Source organism: Peromyscus californicus, unplaced genomic scaffold (genome assembly GCF_007827085.1).
Source record: "Peromyscus californicus insignis strain IS unplaced genomic scaffold, ASM782708v3 Scaffold_18__1_contigs__length_77618521, whole genome shotgun sequence".
Lineage (NCBI taxonomy): Eukaryota > Metazoa > Chordata > Mammalia > Rodentia > Cricetidae > Peromyscus > Peromyscus californicus.
Window position 1 is genome coordinate 56,694,699 of NW_026294480.1, and position 25,269 is coordinate 56,719,967.

A 25,269-nucleotide genomic window follows, 5' to 3' on the forward strand; every position below is an offset into this window, starting at 1 on the left:
CTGCTGAATCTGTTTAGTGTTGCTTTTTATGTACATGACTTCAGTGCTGACCATCTGTGGTACCTAGCTCTAAGTCTTCAGATGTGAATACACAATCTGGAGTAACTACAGAAACCAGAAAAATAAAAAAGAACCCTGGGGAGGGGTTTCTAGAGAGGGAATAGTAGGATACAAGCAATATGAAGGGGAAATGGGGGTAATGGGGAGGTGCCTTTAGTTAGGAAGCAGGGAGGGAGGTCAAAACAGAAGGAGAGGGAATAGAGAGGGATAAATACACACACACACACACACACACACACACACACACACACACACACACACACACACCCCTTGAATGAAACCTCTTTTTGAGTTGTTGGTCAGGAAGTCCAAGAGACTCCCAAAACAAAATAGGCTATGGCTGTTGCTTTGAGTTGCCTCCCAGAGGTTGAAGGTAAGTCCCTATTACTGAAGACACCATGTACTTTGGACACAGGATTTGGAAGATTTGAACTGCATCTGACCTGAAAGCCTCCTCACTGAGGACCAGCTTTCAGAGTACCAGAAGGTGCTATGCAAGCTGACAAGGGAGGGAAACAACCACTAGGCCTACCTGGCTGTGATGCCTGAGTCAGAAAAGTGACCAACCCCGAAAGATACTCCGAACATGGCAGTTGTATCTTGGCACTAACCAACAGGTGTCTAATTGAACCTAAGGTCTGATCAACAGGAGGGAAACCATGCCTGGTACTGGAAACTTAGCCAACCATCGAAGCTACTGAGACCAAGGATCAAAGAGGAGAACCTACTTATACAAATAATTCTTAAATAGCACATGAAGAAGCAATTAGAAAAACAGGCAATGGATCTGAACCAATACTTGAACCAAAAAATAAATAAGGATGGCCAATAGAACAAGAAAAGATGTTCAATATCATTAACTGTGGACATGCAAATTAAAATCATAATGATAAAGTAGTACACATACATACATGCTATCTAACACATCCACACATCCACACTCTATGTTAGCAAGGCTAAAATTAAGGGAGTGATCATACTAAGCACCGGTGACAATGTGGAGCAACTAGAACTCTCATGCACAAGTAGTGCATGCATCAGATATGACAAACAACTTCAGCAATTTCTTTAAAAGTTAAATGTACACCTATCTTAGGATTCAAGAAATCCGTTCATAGGTATATGCCCAAGAAAAATGAAAGTATCTCATACCAAAGTCTGCATAATAAAATTCATAGCAGCTTTATATGTAATAGCCAACAGCTGGAAACAACCTAAATATCTATCAGGTAAAATGATAAACTATGGTATCAGGTGAAACAAATTACCAACCAATAAAAAAGGAATGAACAAAGATGGATCTCAAATAATTAGACTGAAGAAAGGAGTCAGACAAAAATGAACATATGAAGTATAATTCTCATATGTAAAATTCTTAGAGACGCAAACGAGGAGCACAAAGCACAGCAGCACCGCCCGAGGACGGGCAGGAAAGAGGTAGAAAGCCTGCCTAAGACGCTTCCGGAGCAGAGGGATGGATGATTGTGTGTGGACAGAATCTCACAGGTAACACACACGTCCAACTTGTCAAATAGTACGCTTGGTGTATGTATAGTGCACTGTATACAAATTACACTCCAATAAAGATATTAAAAATGGCTACAGCTGCCGGGCGGTGGTGGCGCACGCCTTAAATCCCAGCACTCGGGAGGCAGAGCCAGGCGGATCTCTGTGAGTTCGAGGCCAGCCTGGGCTACCAAGTGAGTTCCAGGAAAAGGCGCAAAGCTACACAGAGAAACCCTGTCTCGAAAAACCAAAAAAAAAAAAAAAAATGGCTACAGTTATGAAAGACTACTGAAGATCCATTAAGCTGATCTGAGGAAGTATATTCTACTAAGAACTGATGTGCTCTGGTTACTATGAGGTAAGTATTCCTTAACAAACTGGTTGGTGGGCAAGCAAGAATATTGAAGGGAAGGAGATCAAACCATTAATGTGATCCTAGAACCCTAATTGAAACTTTAACATTAAACTGTTTTGTTCTTAACTTAGAAGTAAAGCCTCTGAAGTAGGAAAAGTCAGTGTCTAGAAATGAGAAAAGTAGAAAACACAGCCATTAGGTTAAATTACAGTAAGGCTGGGCTGATTTCTCAAATATCAGTCTATAAGCAAAGAAGTATATTCGATGACTTAATAATCTTTGCCATTTTGAATTCCTCTTACAAAAAATGAGATTATATGAAATATTTTTAATAGGTATATCTAACAGAATCTTTTCTCATCATTCAGTTTTATACATATACTATATTTTTATTTTTATTTTTATTTTTATTTATTTATTTATTTATTTATTTATTTATTTTGGTTTTTCGAGACAGGGTTTCTCTGTGTAGCTTTGCGCCTTTCCTGGATCTCGCTCTATAGACCAGGCTGGCCTCGAACTCACAAAGATCTTCCTGCCTCTGCCTCCCGAGTGCTGGGATTATGCATATACTATATTTTTAATTGAGTTTCTTACTGAAACTTCAAGTCTGGTCTTAAATTGAACACCTATGGAAGACAAATTAGCACATCCCTAGGGATGGCTTCAGCTACCATTTCCTATCTTTACTCTTAAATCCTTCCTGTTACAATATAACTGGATGAGTTGAGAACCCAAAGGTGCTTATGACTAAAATCTGTCAGGGAAATTTCAGAAGGTGGTCTGGATTTTCTTCCTAAGAATATAGTATGTCCCTACATTTAGACAGCACACCAAATCCTATTTCCTATATGCCTATACTATGCTACACCAACATTGCTTGTAAGATTTGCAAGACTTTAGAGAAAACAAATACCTGTGTTTTGAATTCCAGAATGTCGTTTCCTGGATTAATTTTTCCAAGTAATATCAAATCTTTCAGCTGCACATTTTTCTTTTTAGGAGCTGTGCTGTGGTGTGGAGGCTTTTTAATAGAATGTGGATGGGCAGACCCAGAGGAAGGAGGGTTCTGAATGCTGTCTGCATAGGAAACAACAGAAGCTGTTTTTTTAAGACATGGCTTTGTCTGCTGCACAGTATCAGTGTCTAAGACAGCAATCACTCGATGAGCCAGAGGTTCTGATGCTCCCCCAGATGGTTGTGGGGAAACTGTTTTATTATTTCTTCTTTTTGGATTACAACAGGAAAGGTCCTGATTCTGAGGAACAGGTGGTGGACAGGCATCACTTTGGGAAAATACCCTTGTAACTTCTGAAATATTTATAGTACCAGTCACTGCAGGAGAACTATCAAGTCCATAGCCTTTGACCACAGTTTCTGTAAAACTATTTTCCGCTTGTGAATTTCCTGCTTGAGGAATAAAAGCAACAGGCTGGGATGATAATTTCATTTTCTCAGTGCCATCTGCGTGTCTGGATTTCAATAACCCATCCAAGGCACAATCCTGGACACTCTGTTTAGAACTCATCTCATTTCCAGGGAATTCCCCTCTTTTCATTGCTTCTGCATTTAAACAAATGCTACTGTCCTGGCTGTCCTTCTGGATGTCCACAGACAACTGTGTTTCTTCCCTGTTTCTACTGACAGGAGAAACAGAAGCAAGACTGACAGCAGACAGTGGGCCTGCCTGGGGATGGACTGAGTTTTCCAGACGAGGAGACTCTTGGCTCTTCTTCTCACTACAGATGTCTGAGCTACATGGAAGCTTCCTTAAACTAACACCAGAAAATGGTATGGCATTCCTATAGTTTTGAATTTTCAGTCTTATTTTTTTCTGCTTCTTTGCCACAACTAAAAGACTCTTTTGTCTTGTGGCCAAGTTAGCCAGCTGTTCTCTCAGGGCTCCGTGCTTAAATGACTCCATGGATACCCTAGAAGAAAAAGGGAAAATACTAACAGAAAATTTTCTTCATAGACTTTTTGATATTAAAGGTACTCTCTCTTACTGTGAGTCAGCTTTAAGTAAATAAAGTCTATCTTTGGGATATATATTTCCTTTGCAAGAAAACTGACATTTATTTAATGTGAGTTGGCCTTTAAAAATTTAGAATTTATTTTTTACTATTTTATGTATATGAGTGCTTTGCCTCAGTGATATATGTGCACCACATTCATACCTGGTGCCAGAGGTCATAAGAAGGCTTTGGATGCCCTGGGACTGGAGTTACAGATCCCTTGGGATTGGAGTTATGGATGGTTTTGAGTATCCATGTGCGTACTAGGAATTGAGCCCCAATCCTCTGAAAGGACAACAAATGTTCTTAACCTCTGAGCCAACTCTCCAGCCTCAGTTTGCCTTTTATTTTAGAATGTAACATTATTTGAGTGAACTTAAAAAGGAAAGACGACTTGGGTAATCTATACTGTACTGGTTAGAAGGAAGCGATTGGTGCCTGAATAGACTATTGTCACTTACGTTTCAGTTTGATCACCTAGTTTACAGTAGAAAGGTACATAGGGGAGTAAGTTCTACTCAGGTTCTCTCAGCTCTAGAGTAACAATACTGTTTTTTGAATAGTCACACTTCAATGAGACTTGAGATTAGTTCATTAAATATTTACTATAGTTGTATTCTGACTCTGTCCTGAGGTTTTTTCCAGCTTCACCTCTAAGACTTCAGTATCTTGAAGAACAAGGTAGAGGAAGTGACTCATCTCACCCCCACATCTGTCTTTTGGGTAAGCACAAATCCCTCGCTGACCTTGGCTTCACTGTCTCAAACTTTTTGGCCTCAGAACTTACACATACTCTTGAGGAACCCAAACAGCTTTTGTTTGTACAGACTGTATCTATGACTATTATTTGAGAATTAAAACAGAAAAATTTTAAAGAAGGATATAAAACCAAATATTTTATTAGCTAGCAGGTGGCCTTTGGGAAAATTCTACTGGACACTGACAAGTGAATTAGAATGAAAAACATCTTATTATTATAAAACATAGCTTTATCTTCACATAAAATGGTCTCAAGGATCTACCAGGGATCTACAGGCTATATATTAAGAGATAATGTTTTAAGAAAAAGCATTATAGAAATAGCTTGCCTTTCTAACAAAGTTCATAGGTGCTGATTATGGTGATATTTTATTTGTACTGAAATGTGATTTTATTTGTATGTTAATAAATAAAGTTGCTTGGGGGTCAGAGCTGATAGCAAGCCATAGCAGAAGTCTGGCAGCAGTAGCACATGCCCTTAATCCCGATCACATGACGGGCAGATCTCTGTGTGTTCAAGGATACCACCAGCATGGAGACACACGCCTTTAATTTCAATACCAACCATAGAAGACCTGGAGGTCTGTATAGATGGGCAGTGACGAGGAGGTCATGTGGTTGGATTTACAACCAATGAGAAGGCAAAACAGAAAGTCTATAAAAAGACAGATACACAGGAAGGAGTACTCTTGCTGAGAGGAAGGACAGCAGCGGCAGTGAAGAGTAAGCTCAGCTCTCAGCTACTGCTCTGACCTCTTGGGCTTTAACTCTGCATTTGGCTCTGTGTTTCTTATTTAATAAGGCTGTTCATCTACAGCTGATATTGAACACAGACTGTGATAATAGTACTAGTATATAAGGAGGACAGTAAGAAGAGACTGGCAAACAATGGTAGCATAGGATACAATGTGTTAGATAAAGAAGAAAATAATAATAATATCATGTTTAAAACTATGTATATAAAGGAATTCATACAAAACACAAAAGTGTTCTCTTTAGACCATCCACATCAAGACTGAAATCTTATAGCAACAATGTGATTTAGACACCCGAAACTTCAAATGAACGGGAACATTTCACAGTCCCAGGTACACTGTTTACCACAGGACCATAAAGGAGAACTGAAGCTAGAAGATGCTCAAAATCTCCTAAAATGGCCTATAGCCAATTTCTCCTCAGTTGACAGAAGTTCACTTGCTTGATAGTGTAAGGAAAACTACACAGGAAAGAACAGGAATAAGGGAAGATTAAGCTTTCATCCCTGTCTGTCCACACTTACTGTTAGTCCTACTGCAGCCTGCCCTGTGGAGCTCCTCCTCCCACCCAGTGGCCATTCCTTGGGGACTCTGCCTCTTGGTGCAGACTCCAAAGATTAGATGCTTCCTGCCAACCCTCTCAGCCTTCCCTTTTAGGCCATCCGCATTCCTTGGTGTCGACCTACTATCCTCAGAAATACTTTACACAAGGGCCCCCCAGTGGCCACTCTGGGATGGAAGTCAGGTGGGAAATTTTCATCTTTCCTGTCGTCTATTACACTGTCTCCAGACTTACTCTCAGCTCTGTAGCTGCTGCTTACAGGAGCCCCTCCCACCCTACCTGTATTTATTGCCTGGTGACTCTGCCTCTTGGTGCAGACACTACCTCCACTCCAGCACATCTTTCCCATGACCTCTCTTAGCCCTTCCTCCTAGCCCATCTCCACACACCTCTGCCACTCACTGACCTGCAGAAGCACTCTACCAGGGACCAACAGCCACACTTCTTGCCTAGTATCTGAAGAAGGCGACAGCAACCGAAGACTGGAACAAAGGCAGAACTAGATATCAACACCAAGAAACACCTCAAACGTTATAACTCTAGGAGTATAGATCCCAACACAAAAACACAATCATAAATAGCCAAGACAGTATGTCCCCAGAAGAAGTCAGTAACCTTACTGCAATTGGCCCTGAGAAAGGCACTAAAGCTGAAGTACAGGATAAGAACTTCAAAATAACCATTATGAATATGTTCAAGAATCTTAAAGAGGATAATGAATAAGTCCCTTAATGAAGTCTGTGAAAACACAAACACATAGTTGTTGAATACACAATAAAAATAATTCAAGCCATGAAAGTAGAATTTAACAAAGAAATAGAACCACTAAGAAAACTCAAACTGAAATATAACTGAAATGAAAAATTTAGGATGTCAAACAAAAAGCTCAGAGGTAAGCCTCACCAACAGAGTATAAAACACAGAAGAGAGAATCTCAGGTTGAAGACAAGGTAGAAGAAATGGATACTGCAGTCAAAGAAATGTTAAATCTAAAAAAGAAAAGTTGGGCGGTGGTGGTGCACGCCTTCAATCCCAGCACTCGGGAGGCAGAGCCAGGCGGATCTCTGTGAGTTCGAGGCCAGCCTGGTCTCCAAAGAGAGTTCCAGGAAAGGCACAAAGCTACACAGAGAAACCCTGTCTTGAAAACCAAAAAAAAAAAAAAAAAAAATTCAAGCACAGAGAACATTTTTAACAAAATCATAAAAGAACATTTTCCTAATCTAAAGAAAGAGGGGCCTATCAAGGAACAAAAAAGCATGCAGAAACCAAAAAGACAGAACCAAAAATGAAATTGCTCTCAACAGATAATAATAAAAACACCGAATGCACAGAACAACAATAACAAAAAAAGGATATTAAAACCTGCAAGGGAAAAAGACCAAGTAACATATAAAAGCAGACTTATTAGAAAAACATTTGACTTTTCAATGGAGACCCTGAAAGCCAAGAGGGCCTGGACAAATGTTCTCCAAACTCTGAGAGACCACAGATGCCAGTACAGACTATACTCAGCAAAATATTCATCATAATTGATGGATAAAGAAATACATTCCATAAGAATGCCAAATTTAAGCAATTTCTAGCTACCAATCCAGCTCAAAAGAAGGTGCTAGAAAACTTCAGTCTGAAGAGGTTACTACACCCAAGAAGACACAATGAATGAATAATCCCAGAACAGCAGTAAAGAGGAGGAGGGAACTCATATCGTAACAAAAAAAATAACAGGAATCAATAAACAATATCAGTGGTATCAATTTCCCAATGAAAGACACTGACTGACAGGCTGAATTAGAAAACAGGATGTGTCTTTCTGTTGCATTCAAGAAACACACTATACCATCAAGGATAGATAGCACCTTAGAACAAAAGGATAGAAAAAGCAAATGCAACCAGAAGCAGGAGGGTGTAACCATCTTAACATCAGACAAAATAGATTTCAAACAAAATTAATCAGAAGATATACAGGATACTATATACTCATCAAAGGAAAAAATCCACCAAGAAATTACTGCAATTCAAAACATTTATGCATCAAATACAAGGGCACCCAAGTATATAAAAGAAACATGACTACACCTAAAAATCACATTGACTCTCACACAGTGATTTGGGTGACTTTAATATCCCACTTTCACCAATAAACAAGTCACCCAGACAAAAAACTAAACAGAGAAATGCTGAAGTTAAATAACATAAAAAATCAAACAGACCTAGCAGATCTCTACAGAACACTTCACCCAAAAACACAGAAGAATATATTTTCTTCTCAGCAGCTCTTTGAATTTTCTCCAAAACTGACTACATACTTAGACACAAGCAAGTCTCAAAAGATACAAGAAATTGAAGTAACACCCTGTAACCTATCTGATCACAACAGATTAAGTTGGATATAATCAACAGAAAGTATATAAACTCATGGAAAATGAACAACTCACTATTGAATGAAAAACATGTTAAGATAGAAATCAAGAAGGAAACTGAAACATTTTAGAATTGAATGAAAATGAAAAAACAACATACCAAAACCTATGAAACTGTGCTTCCCACCATGAAAGAGAAAACTAAATTTTGTTTCATGGGATGCAGGAAGATAAGGTTCACACCAGCTGCCAAGGCATGTATGTAACATACTTCCCTATGAGCCAACCTGGAGTCTGCCTGAGGACCTAGCAACAGGCACAGTCAGAGGTCCTGATCATGCCTCGCCAATGAGGGATGACTATACAATGTCACCAGATGGGGACACAGCCTGGGTGCTGAGAGGAGGGTACATAAGGCTTTCTCTGTGGATGAATAAACAAGTCTGCTGTTAACCTTTCACCTGACTCCCAGTGTATGTGTCATTGATTCCGTGCCTTCTCACCCTCTCCCCTGAGGGAGCCATTAGGACCCAGCAACAATGGGAGTTTGAGTGTCTCTGATTATTTTGCCTGCTCACGGGACCCTTCTTCTCATGGGACCCTTTTCCTCGTCCAGAGGGTTTATGCCTAGTCTTTATTGCATCTTGTTATGCTGTGTTCAGCTGATATCACTGGGAGGCCTGCTCTTTCCTAGAAGGAAATGGAGGAGCAGTGTATCTGTGAAAGTGGGGATGGGGTGGGAGGAGAGGAGGATGCTGTTGGGATGTGTTGTATGAGAGAAGAATAAAGAAAAAGAAAAAAAGAAATGAAATACTGAAGCCTAATTCATATGCTAATAAAAACGTGAAACTGAATCAATGAAAATTTCAGTAGCTTAGTTACTGTGACAAATAACCAGACAAAAGACCACACAGGAGAAGAAAGGGTTTATTCGGCCTACAATTCCAAGTCACAGCACATCATTGCTGGGATCTCACAGAGGCAAGAGCTTGGGACAGTTGATGACACCACATACGTAGTGAAGAGCAGAGAGAAGCGTACACACTCATGGTTTTCATTAGTGTTCTCCTCTCTTATACAATTCAGGGCCCATCCCGTAAAATGGTGTTGCTCACACTGGGTTTGGTCCTCCTCCATTAATTAACAATCAAGAGAATTCCTCATACACATGCTCACAGGCCAACCTGATCTGGAAAAGTTGGATGTCCGTGTGTAGAAGGAAGCTAGATCCTCATCCCTCACTCTGCACAAAAATCACCTCCAAATTTATCAAAGTCTGCAACATAAATCCTGAAACTGCTAGAGAAAAGGTGGGAAGTACCTTACAATGCACAAAAATATGGAGAGGCTGTTTAAACAGGACTGCAGTCCTTCAGAAAATACAGCCAACAATTGACAAATGAGAGCTCATAAAATTCGAAACCTTCTGTCCAGCAAAGGAAACTGAGTAAGTGAAGAGGCATCCCACAGAATGAGAGAAATATTTGCCTCCTATACATCCAACAGAGGATTAATTCTACAATATACAAGGAGTAAATAAACGAAGCATCAAGAAATGGCCCAGTTTTAAAAAATGCACCATGTGTTGGAACAGAGGATTCTCAGCACAAGAAATACAAACGGCCAATAAACATTTCAAACAATGTTCAACATCATTAGCTACCAGCGAAGTGCAAATTAAAACACTGAGATTCCACCTCACCCTAGTCAGAATAACAAACTTTAAAAAAAAACGACAACCAACACAGGAGAAGATACAGGGAAAGAAGAATCCTTGTGCATCACTGTTGGGAGTGAAAACTGGTGCAACCACTGTGGGAATTAGTGAGGACCTTCCTCAAAAGCTAGAAGCTAGAAACAGAAATGATGCTGTCGGAGAACAGATGTGATAAGAGACTTATAAAAGCAACGCTTGGCCTGACTACGAGTATCCCCCAGCTTCTGCTGACCAACAAATGCCTGCATTTTATTTGGGGGTCAGACTTTCAGAGGTTTCAGTCATCGCCAGCTTACTGTTCTTATCCCGAGGTGAGGCCACATAGCATGGCAAGAGTGTGTGGCAAAACAAAGCTGTTCACCTCATGGTCAAGATACAAAAGACAGGAAGGGGGCTAGCGTTTCATCATACTCTTCCAGTGTTTGTCCCCCAACAACTGGAAAACTTTCTACTGGGCCCCATCACCTCCCAAAAGCACCAAGCTTGAAACTAAGCTTTTAACACATGGGCCTTTGGGAAACATTTCAAACCTAAACCCTGGCATTATAAATTCAAATGGGTAAGTCCTTTTCCCTACTCACCTGTATTTTTTGGCTAGATCATCTCTTTCTGTCTTCTGTTGAGCAAGTATATTATCCATAACTTCTTTTATCTCTAACATCTTTCCAATATACTGTTCTAGAGACACAACGATAAAATAAAAGGTCAGTTAATTGAAGAGTGGCAAATGCTTATCTGTTCACCCAAGTTTAGACCTACTGACAGCTGTTTTTTGAGATAGGGCTTAAACTCATTATTCCCAACCCATTCTCTAATATAAGTGGCCCACATACTTAAATCGAAGCTTATTTGATTATATCATTATAATGAAATGCCCAGAGGTGTTCAGGTAAGAACACTGTACCAAGAAAAAATAGTCCATCTTAAATTCTAATTCTGCTACCCCATTGCTTTAAGCTCTAGGAGCTGGGGTTCATCTGTTCTCTATGGTGTGCTTTCTTTTCTTCTTGTCTGTCTTGTATGTGGTGGTGCTGCATATGTGTGATATATGTAGTTGTCTATGTGTAGACAGACACAGGTATCATGCATAGGCATGTGGAGTTGCCAGACGTGTGTGGCAAGCACTGAGGCATCTCACTGGCTTCACCTTACTTTTGAGACTCGGTCCCTTACTGAAACTGAAGCTCACTATTTTGGCTAAAATGATTGAATATTTATTTATTCCTTAAATAAAATGTTACCCACTGTAATCTGGAATTGTTGACACTACTTTTCAAAAGTTTATCAACTTCGTAAAGCAAGGCTTTCCCACACAATCCTAGAGCCAACCACATACAGTGAAAACATGGCAAGATATTCTGAATCCTCAGATGCAAGTGGTGCATGACATCAATATATCACTTTTATTATTTCTAGAACAAAGAACATGATCTCTGAAAAGAAAATAATGACCATTTCTATGGGAAGCAACTTTGTTTCTAGTTGCTGCAAAAACAAAACAAAAAAACCCAAAACTGATAGTTTGTCCATCAGCCTGGAAACATGGTTTAATTAAAGAGCAAAGCTTCATGATTCTCCTTTTTATCCTTCAAGAATTCAACTTTTCTTCAATCAAAGTTTCAAAGATAACTCCACTAATTTCTCTTTACTTTTAAAAAATGATCTTCTGCACTACAGGGTGCTAACCGTGAAAGAGGGTCAAAGCATCTTGGATCTATGGTCTTGAGACATTATTTTGGTTCCTGGCCTCAAGGAACTTACACTGATGATGAACAAGGTGAATTTTCTGGAAGGAGAAGAAAACGACACCCAAAGGAAAACAGCAACACAGTACCACTTGTAGGAGTCTGGCAATGACCTAGATCCAGAGGCTTACAGACTGTGGGGGACCATCCCATCCCCACTTGTCCCCAGGGTACTTTTGAGTAGGAGCAGCAGGAAATATTAGATAGGAGTAAAGAGGGGAGAGAAACAGATAGAAAATACAGGATAGCCTCAGGAGGGCCTGGATCCTAATCCATTGGGCCCTAACTGTCTCTGCCCTACGGTTTTTAAAGGAATGCCAAGGAGTGGAACAAAAGACCTCCCCCCCAGCACAGCCAAGTGCAGACCATCTCAGACACCTGGTACTCAGGCCCGTGGTCCAATCATCCTTTTTATGCAGACCTGCTGGGTAAAGCCACTAGGAAACCTAAATGGGCTCCAATGACACATAAATGTGGGTTATGCCCAAATCCGTATTCCCAAATAGGAATCTAAAGGCTTAAATTAATGCATGACATTCCTCTTAATCTACTTGCCATTCATTTAACTGTTGGATTTGTTTCTTAAGAACTTTGCTAATGTTTCTTGAACTGCTGCCCCTTTTCATCCTAGCTAACCAAACTTAAGAAAACTATTAGTTGGATGTTTGAGGTTCGCAGGGTCTCCCTGTGCAAACCAAAATGGCTGGAAAAGTCTAGAGTCGGTGTCCCCAGGGGAGTTTCTATCTCTCTAATATTATAATGAAGAATTAGTTTAGTTTTGGGGTGATGCATATGCTAACAACGTGGTAAAATGTGTGAAATCATTAAAAATTTAGATATGTTTGCTTAATAGATTTGACATTGTTTATTAAAGACATTTAAATCATACACATACCCTTCACATTGGGTTTTCTAACTGAATTTTCAATTTCATATATTAAAAATAACACCACAGTAGCAATATGCAGCCTGTTGCTGTAAAAAAGAACATAAAGATATTTCACATGTAAATTGATACGGTGTACTTACTTATCAGAGACAATACTGGAGAGGATAAGCATGTTTTCATCACAGCAATAGGAAAGCTAAGATAGCATTCAAAGAGCAACAAGCTCAACACTCCTGACCCCTGGGTTAAAGCCACACCTCCATCTGAACATATCCTTAGTAGTTGTTTACTTCTTGTTAAGGTTCAAAATGTCTCTCACATGATGCATGCTATATTGGTGACATTATTAAGGCCACTCCACATAGTTAAAAGGGAGGTTTATTTAGTGGCGTAACTTACAAATGAAGGGATAGGTAGGTTGCAGGGTCTGGGGAAGATGTAGCACAGTCTGGCGGTGTTCTCTGGAGAACTCTGCTCAGTCTACCTCTACCGTCCAGGGTCCAGGAACCAAGAGAGGCAGCACATCCAGATCTCTGATCTTCAGCGTCCTCTCTTGGCCCCGCCTTGTACGCGTGACAGTTACCGAAGCCTCAGTGGGGGTTGGAACTTCCAGATCAAAGCTGGAATGGCGACCCACTACAATGCTATTTTGACTTTGCATAGAAATGTCTGTGTCAAAAATTTCATAAACTACTTGTATGTATTACTGACTTTTGTTATAATTTGGAGCACCTTAAGTACTGTCATATTTTCTTAAAAAGTCTGTGTGGGGCTAGAGAAATGGCTCAGTGGGTAAAAGCACCTGCCATGTATGAAGAACCAAGTTCAAATCCTGAGAATCCAGGTAAAGCCAGGTGTGGTTGTGTGTGTCTATAATCTTAGTACACCTAAGGAGAGATGAGAGGTGGAGACAGGAGAAACCAGGAAGCTCGTGGGTCACTTAGCCTGGTGTACGTAGCTCAGCGGCAAACCACAAAGAGACCTTGCCTCAAACAAGATGGAAGATGAGGAAAAAAATGCCTGAGGCTGTCTTCTGATCTCCATACATGTGCCATGGCCTATGCCTGCCCGAATACACCACACACACACACACACTCACACACACACACACACACACACACACACACACACACACACACACACACACTCACATTCACGCACACTCACACATACAGAGTTCACACTTTCAGCTGTTATGAACTTTGAAATAAGAAGTACATATTTACCTGCATCTTCAGAGTTTCTTATTTCAAACTTCAATAAGTTTTCTTGTTTTTCTTCTATGTCTTGTAGAATAGCACTGATGGTCTGATGCTGCCGGATGAAAACATTAGGAATTCCATTATAAGAGGGAAGATATGCTTTCTGATAGTCTGACAAATACAAATAATATGTAGCTTAAAAGCTCATCTCTCCTTGTTCTCATGTTTTATGTAACCTTAAATGAATGAATGTTGAAGACATGAAAAACACATTTAGATATATCTTGATTTATGTAGTGGATCTACTGAAAAACAGAAGAAAAGGAGTAACCATACAAGGAATTATCATTTCTGACTTCATTTAAAATTGTAGATAAGGGAGGAGGAAAAAACCCAACACATACTACTTCATGATCATACATGCAACAAGTCCACTTCAAGACTTTGTCACTGTCACTGCACAGTATCAAAATCCCTCCCACAGTCCTAGACAGATGACACACTATTCTCAAAAAGCCTAAGAAAGGGGTTTAACTCTCCTACTCTGTGCCCGTGGTGACATGAATTTCCCTCCCTGAAATACACTCAGCTCACTGCCCGCTCCCTCTCTCTCTTGTAAGAACCACGAAGTGGGCTCCAGAGCCAGTCTGCCTGTGTGTGCCCCTGGCCTCACTTCTTCCCAGCTGACTGACTGCAGCAGGTTCCTCTTCCTCTTATGCCTGAGCCGAGAGGATATATTCATGTCAAATGTTAAGAACAACACTATTATAAACTAAGAGCTCAAAAATTGGTTATTATTGTTCTATAAAATCCATCTCATACATAAAACCTCTGCCTGACATAATCCATACTGACTTAACTTTTGTTAAGTTAATAATTTCAGAGCCATATAATGCCTTTACAAAAGCATTTTCTCATTAGTTCTTATAAGTAGGAACATGTTTTTATTTTTGTGTATGCTTTCCAAAATCCTGCATACATAATTGTTATAAGTGACTGATGTGCTGATTCATATTATCCATAAATTCTCAATATATATTTATTATTTTAATTGTATGTTAAAGCCTTCTGAAGTATACTGCTCCAAATTTTTACTGTGGTGTTTACAAGGAATGTGGAAAATACACACAATAAAATTATTTGGTAATATCTAGAAAAACATTTAATTACTATACACTTTATTTATTTATTTGTGTGTGTGTGTGTGTGTGTGTGTGTGTGTGTGTGTGTGTGTGTGTGTGCACGTGCACGTGCGCGCGGATGTGGACCTAGGGATGGAACTCAAGTTGTGAGGCTTGGTGGCAAGGGCCTTACCCAGTGGGCTGACTTTCCAGACAGGGTAAAACAATCTTGGCACTGCCATTTATTAAATACATCACAGTAAAACTATAAAATATGAAACTGAAAAACAAATAAAAAAGAAGCTCAAGGTCTATCCCTTTATATGGTGAAGTGTTTATGAATACAGAAGCAAACAGAAGACCTACACTTGTGCCCAGGCTAAACATCTACCTTAGGATATTATCTGTGCAAGACTTTCCTGTCTTGCTTATAATGAAGATGTACTCAATCTTCAACACAATGAACTAAGCTGTATTCAAAATAATATTGAAGATGGTACCTTACTTAAGGTTATGTCTAATGAACTTAGTGGTTTTTAACTGAAAATATCAGTCTTATTAAATCAGTCTATCTATAAATATCCTTTATTGAGCAATGGCTAGGTTATTTTTGCAAACACCTACCTTTATTAATGGTTTTCACGGCAAACTCTAACATTATAAGGCAAGGCAGTTAAGCCAGGTAGCTTTCTCATTCTCTATCAAGATCTGGAGTCTTCTATAAACTACATGTCATGGACAGTTTGGGGAGTGAATGATCAAACAATGGATAGTAGCACTTCCTGTGGGCAAAGAACTAGTCAAACAGCCAAGCAGGGTGGAAAGGACAGCAGCTTATATTTATACTTCCCTAGTCAGTGCAGACAACAGAGTTAATCAGAGTGTATCTTCTTACCCCATCTGTTCAATTGATGTTATAAAAAACCCACGTTCAATCTGTGTCCTTAAAATGGAGAGACTGCAGTCAATGTCCGGTGGCCGACTAGTTGAAGGAACGGTGTTTTCTAGGCTGAAGAATGAAAGGAACTTCCACGTCACTTACCGCGGGAAGGCCTTCACTCCTCTTCGCTTCATGGAAGGGCGAAGGAGGATCAATTGCTTTTTCATCGTCACAAGTACATGGCTTACATCTTTTTGGTCGGAGAGCAGGACGTTTTACTTTTAAAAATAAGTTAGAAAATAAGAGTGTTCAAAACGTTGTTTTACCAGTTTTAATTGTGATAAGGATGAAAAGGATAAATTAAGGTTACAATTACTGTCTTAATGTTAGGTAGCTTCTCACTATTATTAACTATGGCAACATTTTATAAGCACTTATCACATACTAGATTATTTTCTGGTGTATCATCCTAGTTAAATATTCAAATATTCACACGAACCTTTTGAAATAGGTAGTTTGTTAGAAATCTTATAGAAGTGAAATGTCAGAGAAGCTTAGGAAATTTCCCAATATCACAGTTAGTTACTGTAAGTAGATGTCATCTGAATCCAAGTCCATGCTTCTCACTACTCTGATTCATTGCTCTGTAGGCTCTTGAGCTCTTTTCCTATTATGGGTTCCTTTTGCCCTATGCTCCATTTGCTTTATGCACTTCATTCCTCTGGGAACCTGACCAAGGAAGTATATACTCGAAAAATGGTAGACACAGGGACAGAGAAAGCACTTTACAGCAGAGTCCCAATATCTCCAAACGCCAAGATTCCCCAGTATGCTGAGCTCAGCCTGAATCTTCAGGTATGGCTGTAAAAAGGGAGAGAAACACACTGAGGCCCCAAGAAAGAGAAGAGTTTTAAGAGTCCCAACCTTGACCTTCATATGATCTAGATCACTAATAAATCATTACACTGTGTATATTCTTTGTCTTAACCAATCACATCAGAGAATCATCTGCCCTTGAAAACCAATAGTTGGTGAGAAGCATGGTAGGCTAGGGAAGACATGTTCTCACTCCTGAATTCTCCACAGTAAGAGCGGATACATTACTGAGTCTCTTCTGAGTCAAGGTTCAATCATGAGGAAAAGGAAAAACAATTCTCTTTCAACACTTTAAACAGAGAAAACTATTGCAAAATAACTCCATACATTTTTGCCTAGCTATACATTTTCTTGAAATATTCTTTTTATTATAAATCTAAAAAGTTCAGGAATTATTACAAATTTTAACGTAATGAAATCTTAGCTGCAAGGACTTTGATGTAATGTTACCCTTTTCTGGCACTTCTACAAGTAAATCAGCAGCTTGGTTTCAATTGTCTATCTCATAACAAAGGTAGGGAGGTTAATATTTGTTTAGCAGTTGGTGTGTGTTTCATTCCAGTAACTCCAATCCAATAGCATCATATGGACTTGGTAGCACAGATTAGTAATAAGGGCTTTCCTCACATACACATGCATATTCCCTGGGCTCAATCCCTAACACTACACTTAGGAACACCAGGTCCTGGAGATGGGAATTGTGGAAGAAAAGGCTTATCTATGGAAAACATAATTTTGAATGTGTAAGATTTGATGACAGAATAAATCTGCCTTTCATTCAAATACTCTACTGCTCCTTTCTCACATAGCACACACCAAGCTCATCTGCCCTGTGCCTCTAGCACTCACACGTTCCTCACACTGTCCTGTACCACAGGGTTCTTCACTGAATTCCTTTCCCCACATCCAAGTTCTATTTACTCTTCAATCCTAAATATATATGTGTGTGTGTGTGTGTGTGTGTGTGTGTGTGTGTGTGTATATACTAGTTTTTAAATCTCCAATTTCTCCCATAATTGAACACCACTAGTTTATACTGTTTGGGTAATAAAAATGTTAATAGCTGCCCATTATCCTTTGTTATTTTATCAATAAATTATAGTTTTGTCACTTGTTTATTATTGCTTCTTCCAGAAATAGATAGCTCAGACTTAATAATATTTGGACTTGCATGTTTTCTAGCTTTATGATGGTGCGCGAGTGGACACATTCTGTAGGAACCAATTTGGATTTGGGTCTCTCCCGTAGCAAGCAGTATGTGTTGATCCTTTTCCTTGGTGTACAGACTACAAACTGCAGCTTCCAGTCAGCCAAGCAACCCTAAGACGAACAGCTGATGCTCTAGTGTTCTGCATTGCTAGGCTGTGTTCAAGGGGCAGTTGGGTGTCTTCCTGAATAATAATATGTAAGGATACAGAAGTACACAACCTCCAGCAAGTCCCAGAGACATCCAAATAGGTGGTTTCTGATGACATTTCCAAGATACTCTTTCTAGAAGACCAGTAACAACAAATGTAAGCATCCAGTGTGCCACAGAAGTGATTGTGAACCTAGAGACTGATCTTCCAAAAGGACTATAAGATTCAGGCATGAGACAAATGCCTAACTGCACTGCCCCTCAGGGAAAATTTGTATAGAAATTTAAAAATCAAGGAAAAATTTCATATAATACCATGACAATATTAATAAAATAGCATCCTTTGAACTAAAAAATAAAAATTTAAAAGGAAAGTAGGGAAGGAAAAACTAATAGTAATAAATGATTTATAAATTCTACTTATTTTTGGAGATTTATTTTTATTTTATGTGTATGGGTGTTTTGCTTACATGTATGTAGCCTACAGAGGCCAGGAGACAGCACCAGAGACCCTGGAACTGGAGTTATAGATGGTTGTTAGCCATCATGTGAGTGCTGGGAATCGAACTGGGTCCTTTGGAAGAGCATCCAGTATTTTTAACTATTGAGCCATCTCTCCACCCCTAAATCAAATTCTAGAATACTAATTTCTAGAAATAAATGATGGATATTTAAGTTTAAGGAAGAGAGGGAAACACCTAGTACCAGTTAGGAAATAACATTATATTATTTATAAATTACACTATATATGCAAAGATTTCATTTTGCTAAGCAGAGCTATCCACCTGTCTAAAATAGGATGTAATGCTGACGTGCATACCAGTCACTGCACAGCCCATCTCCTCTCCATTACTGGTCTCCACAGCACCGTAAGATTTCAGTAGTTCTTTCATTCTTTCATCATCTGCCTCCTCCAAAGCAGTCCTCTGTTTCTGATCTTTCTGATTAGGGTTTGCTCCATGTTCTAGGAGTATCTCAGCAGCCTGAAAGGTAATTTTTCAGTTATGCCTACATATATCTGCTTTCATCTTAAGACACCACCACCAAGCACATCTCTTCACTGTATCGACACAAAGCATTTCAATTACATTTGATATGGTCACCGTAACTTTGATTGGGCTTGGCTGGCCCTCACAGGAAAACACAAACACTAGTATTAAACACGGTATGCTGCTTCCTTGCAGTAAAGAGGTAAGCATAGGTAATACCACTTCTAGATCACTTCTGCCCAGAATTGTACTTTCTCTGTTCCCAAAAAGTAGCTGCAAACAATATATGCCCTGATGAGTATCTGAAACACAGTGAATATGACTAAGTAACAGAATTCTTTATTAAATTAATTCTAATTCAAATAGCAAAATGTAGCTCACAGCTACTGTACTGGACAGCACAGATTTATACTGCAGATTCAGCCACTTGTATGCAAATGTGGAGTCTCTAATACTGTCCTACTGTTCTTCCCAATGTGCTGGAGGACAGAGTAAAGAAGATGGAAAGCTTTGCTTCTGGACTACATTATAGTACAACTCTACTGCAAGTTACCAATTCAGTGTAGTTTAATGAAGTTCCATTTGGACGAGCATTAAGGTGAATTAAACTACCAACCTAATATCCAATTCTAAAATTCTCCCTATAGAAATGTTTCCCGATAATTATGATCACAAGATATCAAAGATGGAGGTGGCACTTAACAAGTCAAAGAGGTTGTGACCTCTGTGGAGAAAGCATTTCTAATACAAATAAGGTTACTCTGAGTAACTCAAAGTTGAGTGTTAGAGGGGCTAGAGAGTTGGCTCAGTGACGAAAGGTGCTTGCTGCCAAGCCTGATGACCTGAGTTTGATACGTGGGATCTACTACCACAGGTTGCCCTTGGACTTCTGCACATGCCGTAAGTACCCTACAAGTGCCCACACATAAATAAATGAATTAATAAAAATTAAACTAAACTAAAACAAAAGTTGCATGTTAGCATGGTGGCTACAAGTGTCTGTAGCTCTGGTTCCAGGGATCCATCTGCCTTCCACAGGCTCATACATGTGGTACACATATACACTCAGGCACATAGAAAATAACGTAAAAAATCTGAAAGAAGTTGTGTGTTGTAATTAAGTCTGTAATTGACCAAAATTAAAAACAGCTAACAATCAGATTAAGTATGAGTCAAGCTGTCCAATAGCCAGCGATCCTACTTGCACAGAAAAGCCAGTAACTCAAACCATGAGGAACATTTGATGGTAAAAATATGGTCAGAATTCGGGTAAAATGGAGGCACACTATGTGACAATAGGTCTTTATCTTTCTGCTTATACAGATATAGAGGCGAAGAAGACATTTAGAAGCCACTGAGCCAGCAGAAATTACTATTTATTGTAAATATGACTTAGAAAATACAGCTTCTCCTAATCTGAGAGTCTTGTTCTTTAATTTTGCTCATGTCTTTGAAGAATGTTTTTAATTTTCATAGTCTAACTTACCAGAGTCAGTCATTAAAGCTCATGCCCTGAAAATCAAATTTTCTTCTGTTTTTTTTTAAAAGGAGGTTGTCTTAATTAACTCTTTCATTTAGTTTATGACCCATTTTAAGTTAATTTTTATATAGTGAAAGGCTTTTAAAAATGTGCAAACAGGAATCTAAAGATTTCAACTCTTTATCCAACTCACCTTAGTATCAGTTTCAAAAATCAGATGACCACATTTCTACGTGCTATATTCTGTTCAACTGATTTGTATATAAAACTCAGTGGTTCTTAATTGGGGGTGGTTTTGTCCCCAGGATGTATTCAGCAGGATATATTCAGCAATGTCTGGAGACATTTTTGGTTATCACAAATGGAGGTTGTGGATGCTAGTGGCACTGAGTAGGCAGACGTCAGTGATGCTGTTAAACAACCTATTCATGTACATGGTAGCACTCCATGACAAAGAACATTCAGCTTCAAATGTCAATTGTGCTAATGTTAAGATACATTGGCCTGATGTACATTCCTCTATTATTATAGGTACAGAATAAGTATCTATACTCCACAGTGTTGAACCATCTAAGATTGCATTTTCAAAACTGTTTCAGCTATTTCCAGCTCTTTTCATTTCCATGTAAATTTAAAACCATCTTATCAATTTTTATGAGAATTTGTTGAGATTTTGAATTTCATTGGATCTATGTGTTAATTTAGTTAGAACAAATATATAGGCAACAGTAAATCTTTTAAGCCATGAACATGGCACAGCTTTCCAAATAATTAGGCATTTTCTATGTTTTCAGTCTATTAATTTGATAAATTACATTGACTTTCAAACATAGATTAATCTCACATTTTTGACATAAACTCCATTTGGTCATGTTATAGTTGTATATAATTCTAGATTCAACAGTATATTTTAATAATTTTCCAAATATGTTCTTTTATTAGCTTATGTTTATTTAATTGTAGTTAATATAGTATTACTTTTTTTTTTTTTTTTTTTTTTTGGTTTTTCGAGACAGGGTTTCTCTGTGTAGCTTTGCGCCTTTCCTGAAACTCACTTGGTAGCCCAGGCTGGCCTCGAACTCACAGAGATCCGCCTGGCTCTGCCTCCCGAGTGCTGGGATTAAAGGCGTGCGCCACCACCGCCCGGCTAGTATTACTTTTTTTTTTTTTTTTTTTTTTTTTTTTTTTTTGGTTTTTCGAGACAGGGTTTCTCTGTGTAGCTTTGCGCCTTTCCTGGAACTCGCTTTGGAGACCAGGCTGGCCTCGAACTCACAGAGATCCGCCTGGCTCTGCCTCCCGAGTGCTGGGATTAAAGGCGTGCGCCACCACCGCCCGGCTAGTATTACTTTTTATAAGAGACATTTCTTTATTAAAATCATGTTTTAAGCCGGGTGGTGGTGGCGCACGCCTTTAATCCCAGCACTCGGGAGGCAGAGGCAGGCGGATCTCTGTGACTTCGAGGCCAGCCTGTTCTACAGAGTGAGATCCAGGAAAGGCGCAAAGCTACACAGAGAAACCCTGTCTCGAAAAACCAAAAAAAAATCATGTTTTAATTTTTAGGTATGTCTGTTACAGTTTCAGAGAAGTTACTGATCACTGGGTTTGTAATTTTGCTTGCTTTCCTAACTTAAAGATTTAAAATTTTTTTTTTGGTTAGAATACAAAATAATGGGTTTCATTATGAAAATTTCATGCATATATATTATTGTACCTTGCTCTTATACATACACACACATACCACTGATCTTCCTTTTCCTTCCTCCTCTCTGGCTAGTTTTTTCTTCCCCTCCAACAGCCCCTCATATATATAGTTGAATCTAGTTTTTTTCTTCCCCCAACAGTCCCTCATATATGTAATTGAATCTAGTTTTTTTCTTCCCCCTAACAGTCCCTCACATATATAATTGAATCTAGTTTTTTTCTTCCCCCAACAGCCCCTCATATATATAGTTGAATCTAGTTTTTTCTTCCCCCAACAGTCCCTCACATATATAATTGAATCTAGGTTTTACCTTCCCCCCCAGCAGTCCCTCATATATATATAATTGAATCCAGATTCTGCATGAGAGAAAATGGGATGTTTTTTCTTTCTTTCCCATTACCTTCCCTTTTTCCCCCTCTCCATCTCTTTACATTCTTCTTATCTCATCTTAGACCTCTTCTACTTTCATGGGCTTTGTATATATGTACACACATATATGTATATGTATATGCATGGACATATATACATATTAAATCTAGAATCTATAGATGAGAGAAAAGGTGCAATATTTGACCGAGTATGGCAATTTCTGTTTTCCTGAAGACAACATAATTTCATTCTTCTTTACAGGTGAATAAAATTCCACTGAGTATATAGACCACATTGTCTCTATTCCTCTATTGCTGAATATGCAGGCTGGTTTCTTATACTGCCTATTGTAAATAGTAGATCAATAAACATGTATAAGCATCTCTACAGTGAGCTTATTTAAGATTCCTTGGAATATACAACAGAAGTGGTATGCTGCATATGTATAATATTTAAGAGATGTTAATTTGTATTTTTATTTACTTACAATTCCTTTGCCTGTTGTCTAGGTTAGTGTGAAAATCACACTAGCCTTGTAAATTGTTAGGAACTGTTTATTTTTTCTGGAAGAGTTTGTCTATTAAAGTTAGTTTCATTTTTTCCTCTAAGTGAGGAAGTTAAGCTACCTGAACCTGAAACCTACTGTAAGGTATTGGGGTTTTGTTGTTATGTTTTGTTTGTAATATAAATTCATTTTTCCCAGATATAGGGTTATAAGGATTATTTTTGTTTGTAAGCTTTGGTAGTTTGTGTCAAGGGAACAGCTTATTTTTATTTAAGTTGTTAAACTTATTAACATAAGATTTTAACAATAGTCCCTCGCTAGCCTTTTATTGTCTGTCATGTTTAAAATCTGGCCAGGAAAAAAAATTTCTCGGAGAATAAGATTTCCTTTTGTTAATTTTATAGTTTGTTTTGTGTTTCACTAATTCTATTGTCTTTATTTTTGGTCTTTTTTTTTTTTTTTAGAGTTTCTTTAAGAGGAATCTAAAGTCACTCAAGTTTTTTTCTTTCTTGGTAAAGCAAAATTTGAAGTTATAAAAATTTAAAATTCTAGATTTCATAGGACTAGGTATGTGACTTTATTTAGTGAGCACTCGCTATCATGCATGAAACTATGGATTCAATACCGCACACAATATAAACTGGGTAAGATGGAACACACTTGTGAGGTAAAGGCAGGAGAATCTAGAGTTCAAGGTCATCCTCAGCTATAAGTAAGTTAGAGGCCATCCTGGAGTACATGAGACTATCTCATAAATAAGTACGTTCTATACCTACATCAAACAACTGCTTTAGTTACTGTGGAATATTCCTCTATACTGTGTGAGTATATGTCACTGTGATTGGGTTAATAAAGAAGCTGACTGGCCAATAGTTGGACAGGTAGAAGTTAGGCAGGACTTGCAGACTAGAGAGCACAAAGAAGAAGGGTGGAGTCAGAGGAGTCACCAGCCATACATGGAGAGGAAACAGGAGGTGGGAGAGGAAAGAGGTAATGCCATGTGGCAGAATGTAGATTAATAGAAATGGGTTAATTTAAGTTGTAAGAGCTAGTTAGTAATAAGCCTGAGTTATTGGCCAAGCATTTATAATTAATATTAAGTCTCTGAATGGTTGCTTGGGAAGCGGCTGGCAGAACACAGCTGATTGCAGTCCTGACAAAAAACTCCGCCTACAAGTTACATTATGTAATTTTCATATATTGTGTTAAGTCAGTAAAATAGTTTATGAATCCTCTGCCATTTATTCTGTGTACGACAGGTTATTTAGAAGCATATGTTTAAATTCCTAAATATTTGAAAAGCTTACAACTTTTATCAAGATTATGTGGTGGTTTGAATGATAAATGTCTCCCACATGCTCACACATTTGAACACTTGATCCCCAGGTGGTCGGCACCATTAGGAGGTGGAGCTTCGCTGGAGGAAGTATGCCACTAGGGCTGGAGCGTTGAGGGTTGATAGCCTTGCCCCTCTTCTAGTGTAGACTAAACTGTGGACAGCTAGATTCCTGTTCAGCCACCATGCCTTCCCTGCGATGCTGTACTAAGTCCCCTGAAACCAGGGGCCCAAATGAACTCTAGTCTCCTCTAAGTTTCTTTTTTTTTTTTTTTTTTTTTTTTTTTTTTTTTTTTTTTTTTTTTTTGGTTTTTCGAGACAGGGTTTCTCTGTGTAGCTTTGCGCCTTTCCTGGAACTCACTGGGTAGTCCAGGCTGTCTAAGTTTCTTTTGAGTCATGGTGTTTTACCACAGCAAAAGAAAAATCATTAGTACATACTTGCACTTCATTTTGATTAGAAATATAATTTGCATGATTTAAAATCTTTTAAACTTATTAAAACTAATTTCATGGTCTGCATCTATGATCTATATTGGTGAATATTCTATGAGCACTCAAAAAGAATGCATAGTGTCACAAATGATGACATCATCAATAAATATCAAATAGATAACTAAGTTGAAATGTTCAAAATTTCTATATCCAAATCATTTATTAGAAGAATTACAGTCTCCAGCTATGACTATGTATTTTTTACAACTTCATTTCAATTCTGTCAGGTTTTCTTCA

At 38.5% G+C, this 25,269-nt stretch overlaps 1 protein-coding gene across 1 annotated transcript in view; it reads right to left on the bottom strand.

The window, feature by feature from the left end:
- The window catches only part of Ankrd31 (ankyrin repeat domain 31), a 162,877-nt gene that overhangs the window by 36,666 nt on the left and 100,942 nt on the right, over positions 1-25,269 (bottom strand). The window contains exons 19-23 of the mRNA XM_052742836.1: positions 18,980-19,142; positions 16,089-16,204; positions 13,950-14,037; positions 10,671-10,767; positions 2,838-3,852 (exon numbers count right to left, since the gene is read on the bottom strand). Coding sequence (XP_052598796.1) covers positions 2,838-3,852; positions 10,671-10,767; positions 13,950-14,037; positions 16,089-16,204; positions 18,980-19,142 — 1,479 coding nt within the window. The remainder of the gene's footprint in view (positions 1-2,837; positions 3,853-10,670; positions 10,768-13,949; positions 14,038-16,088; positions 16,205-18,979; positions 19,143-25,269) is intronic.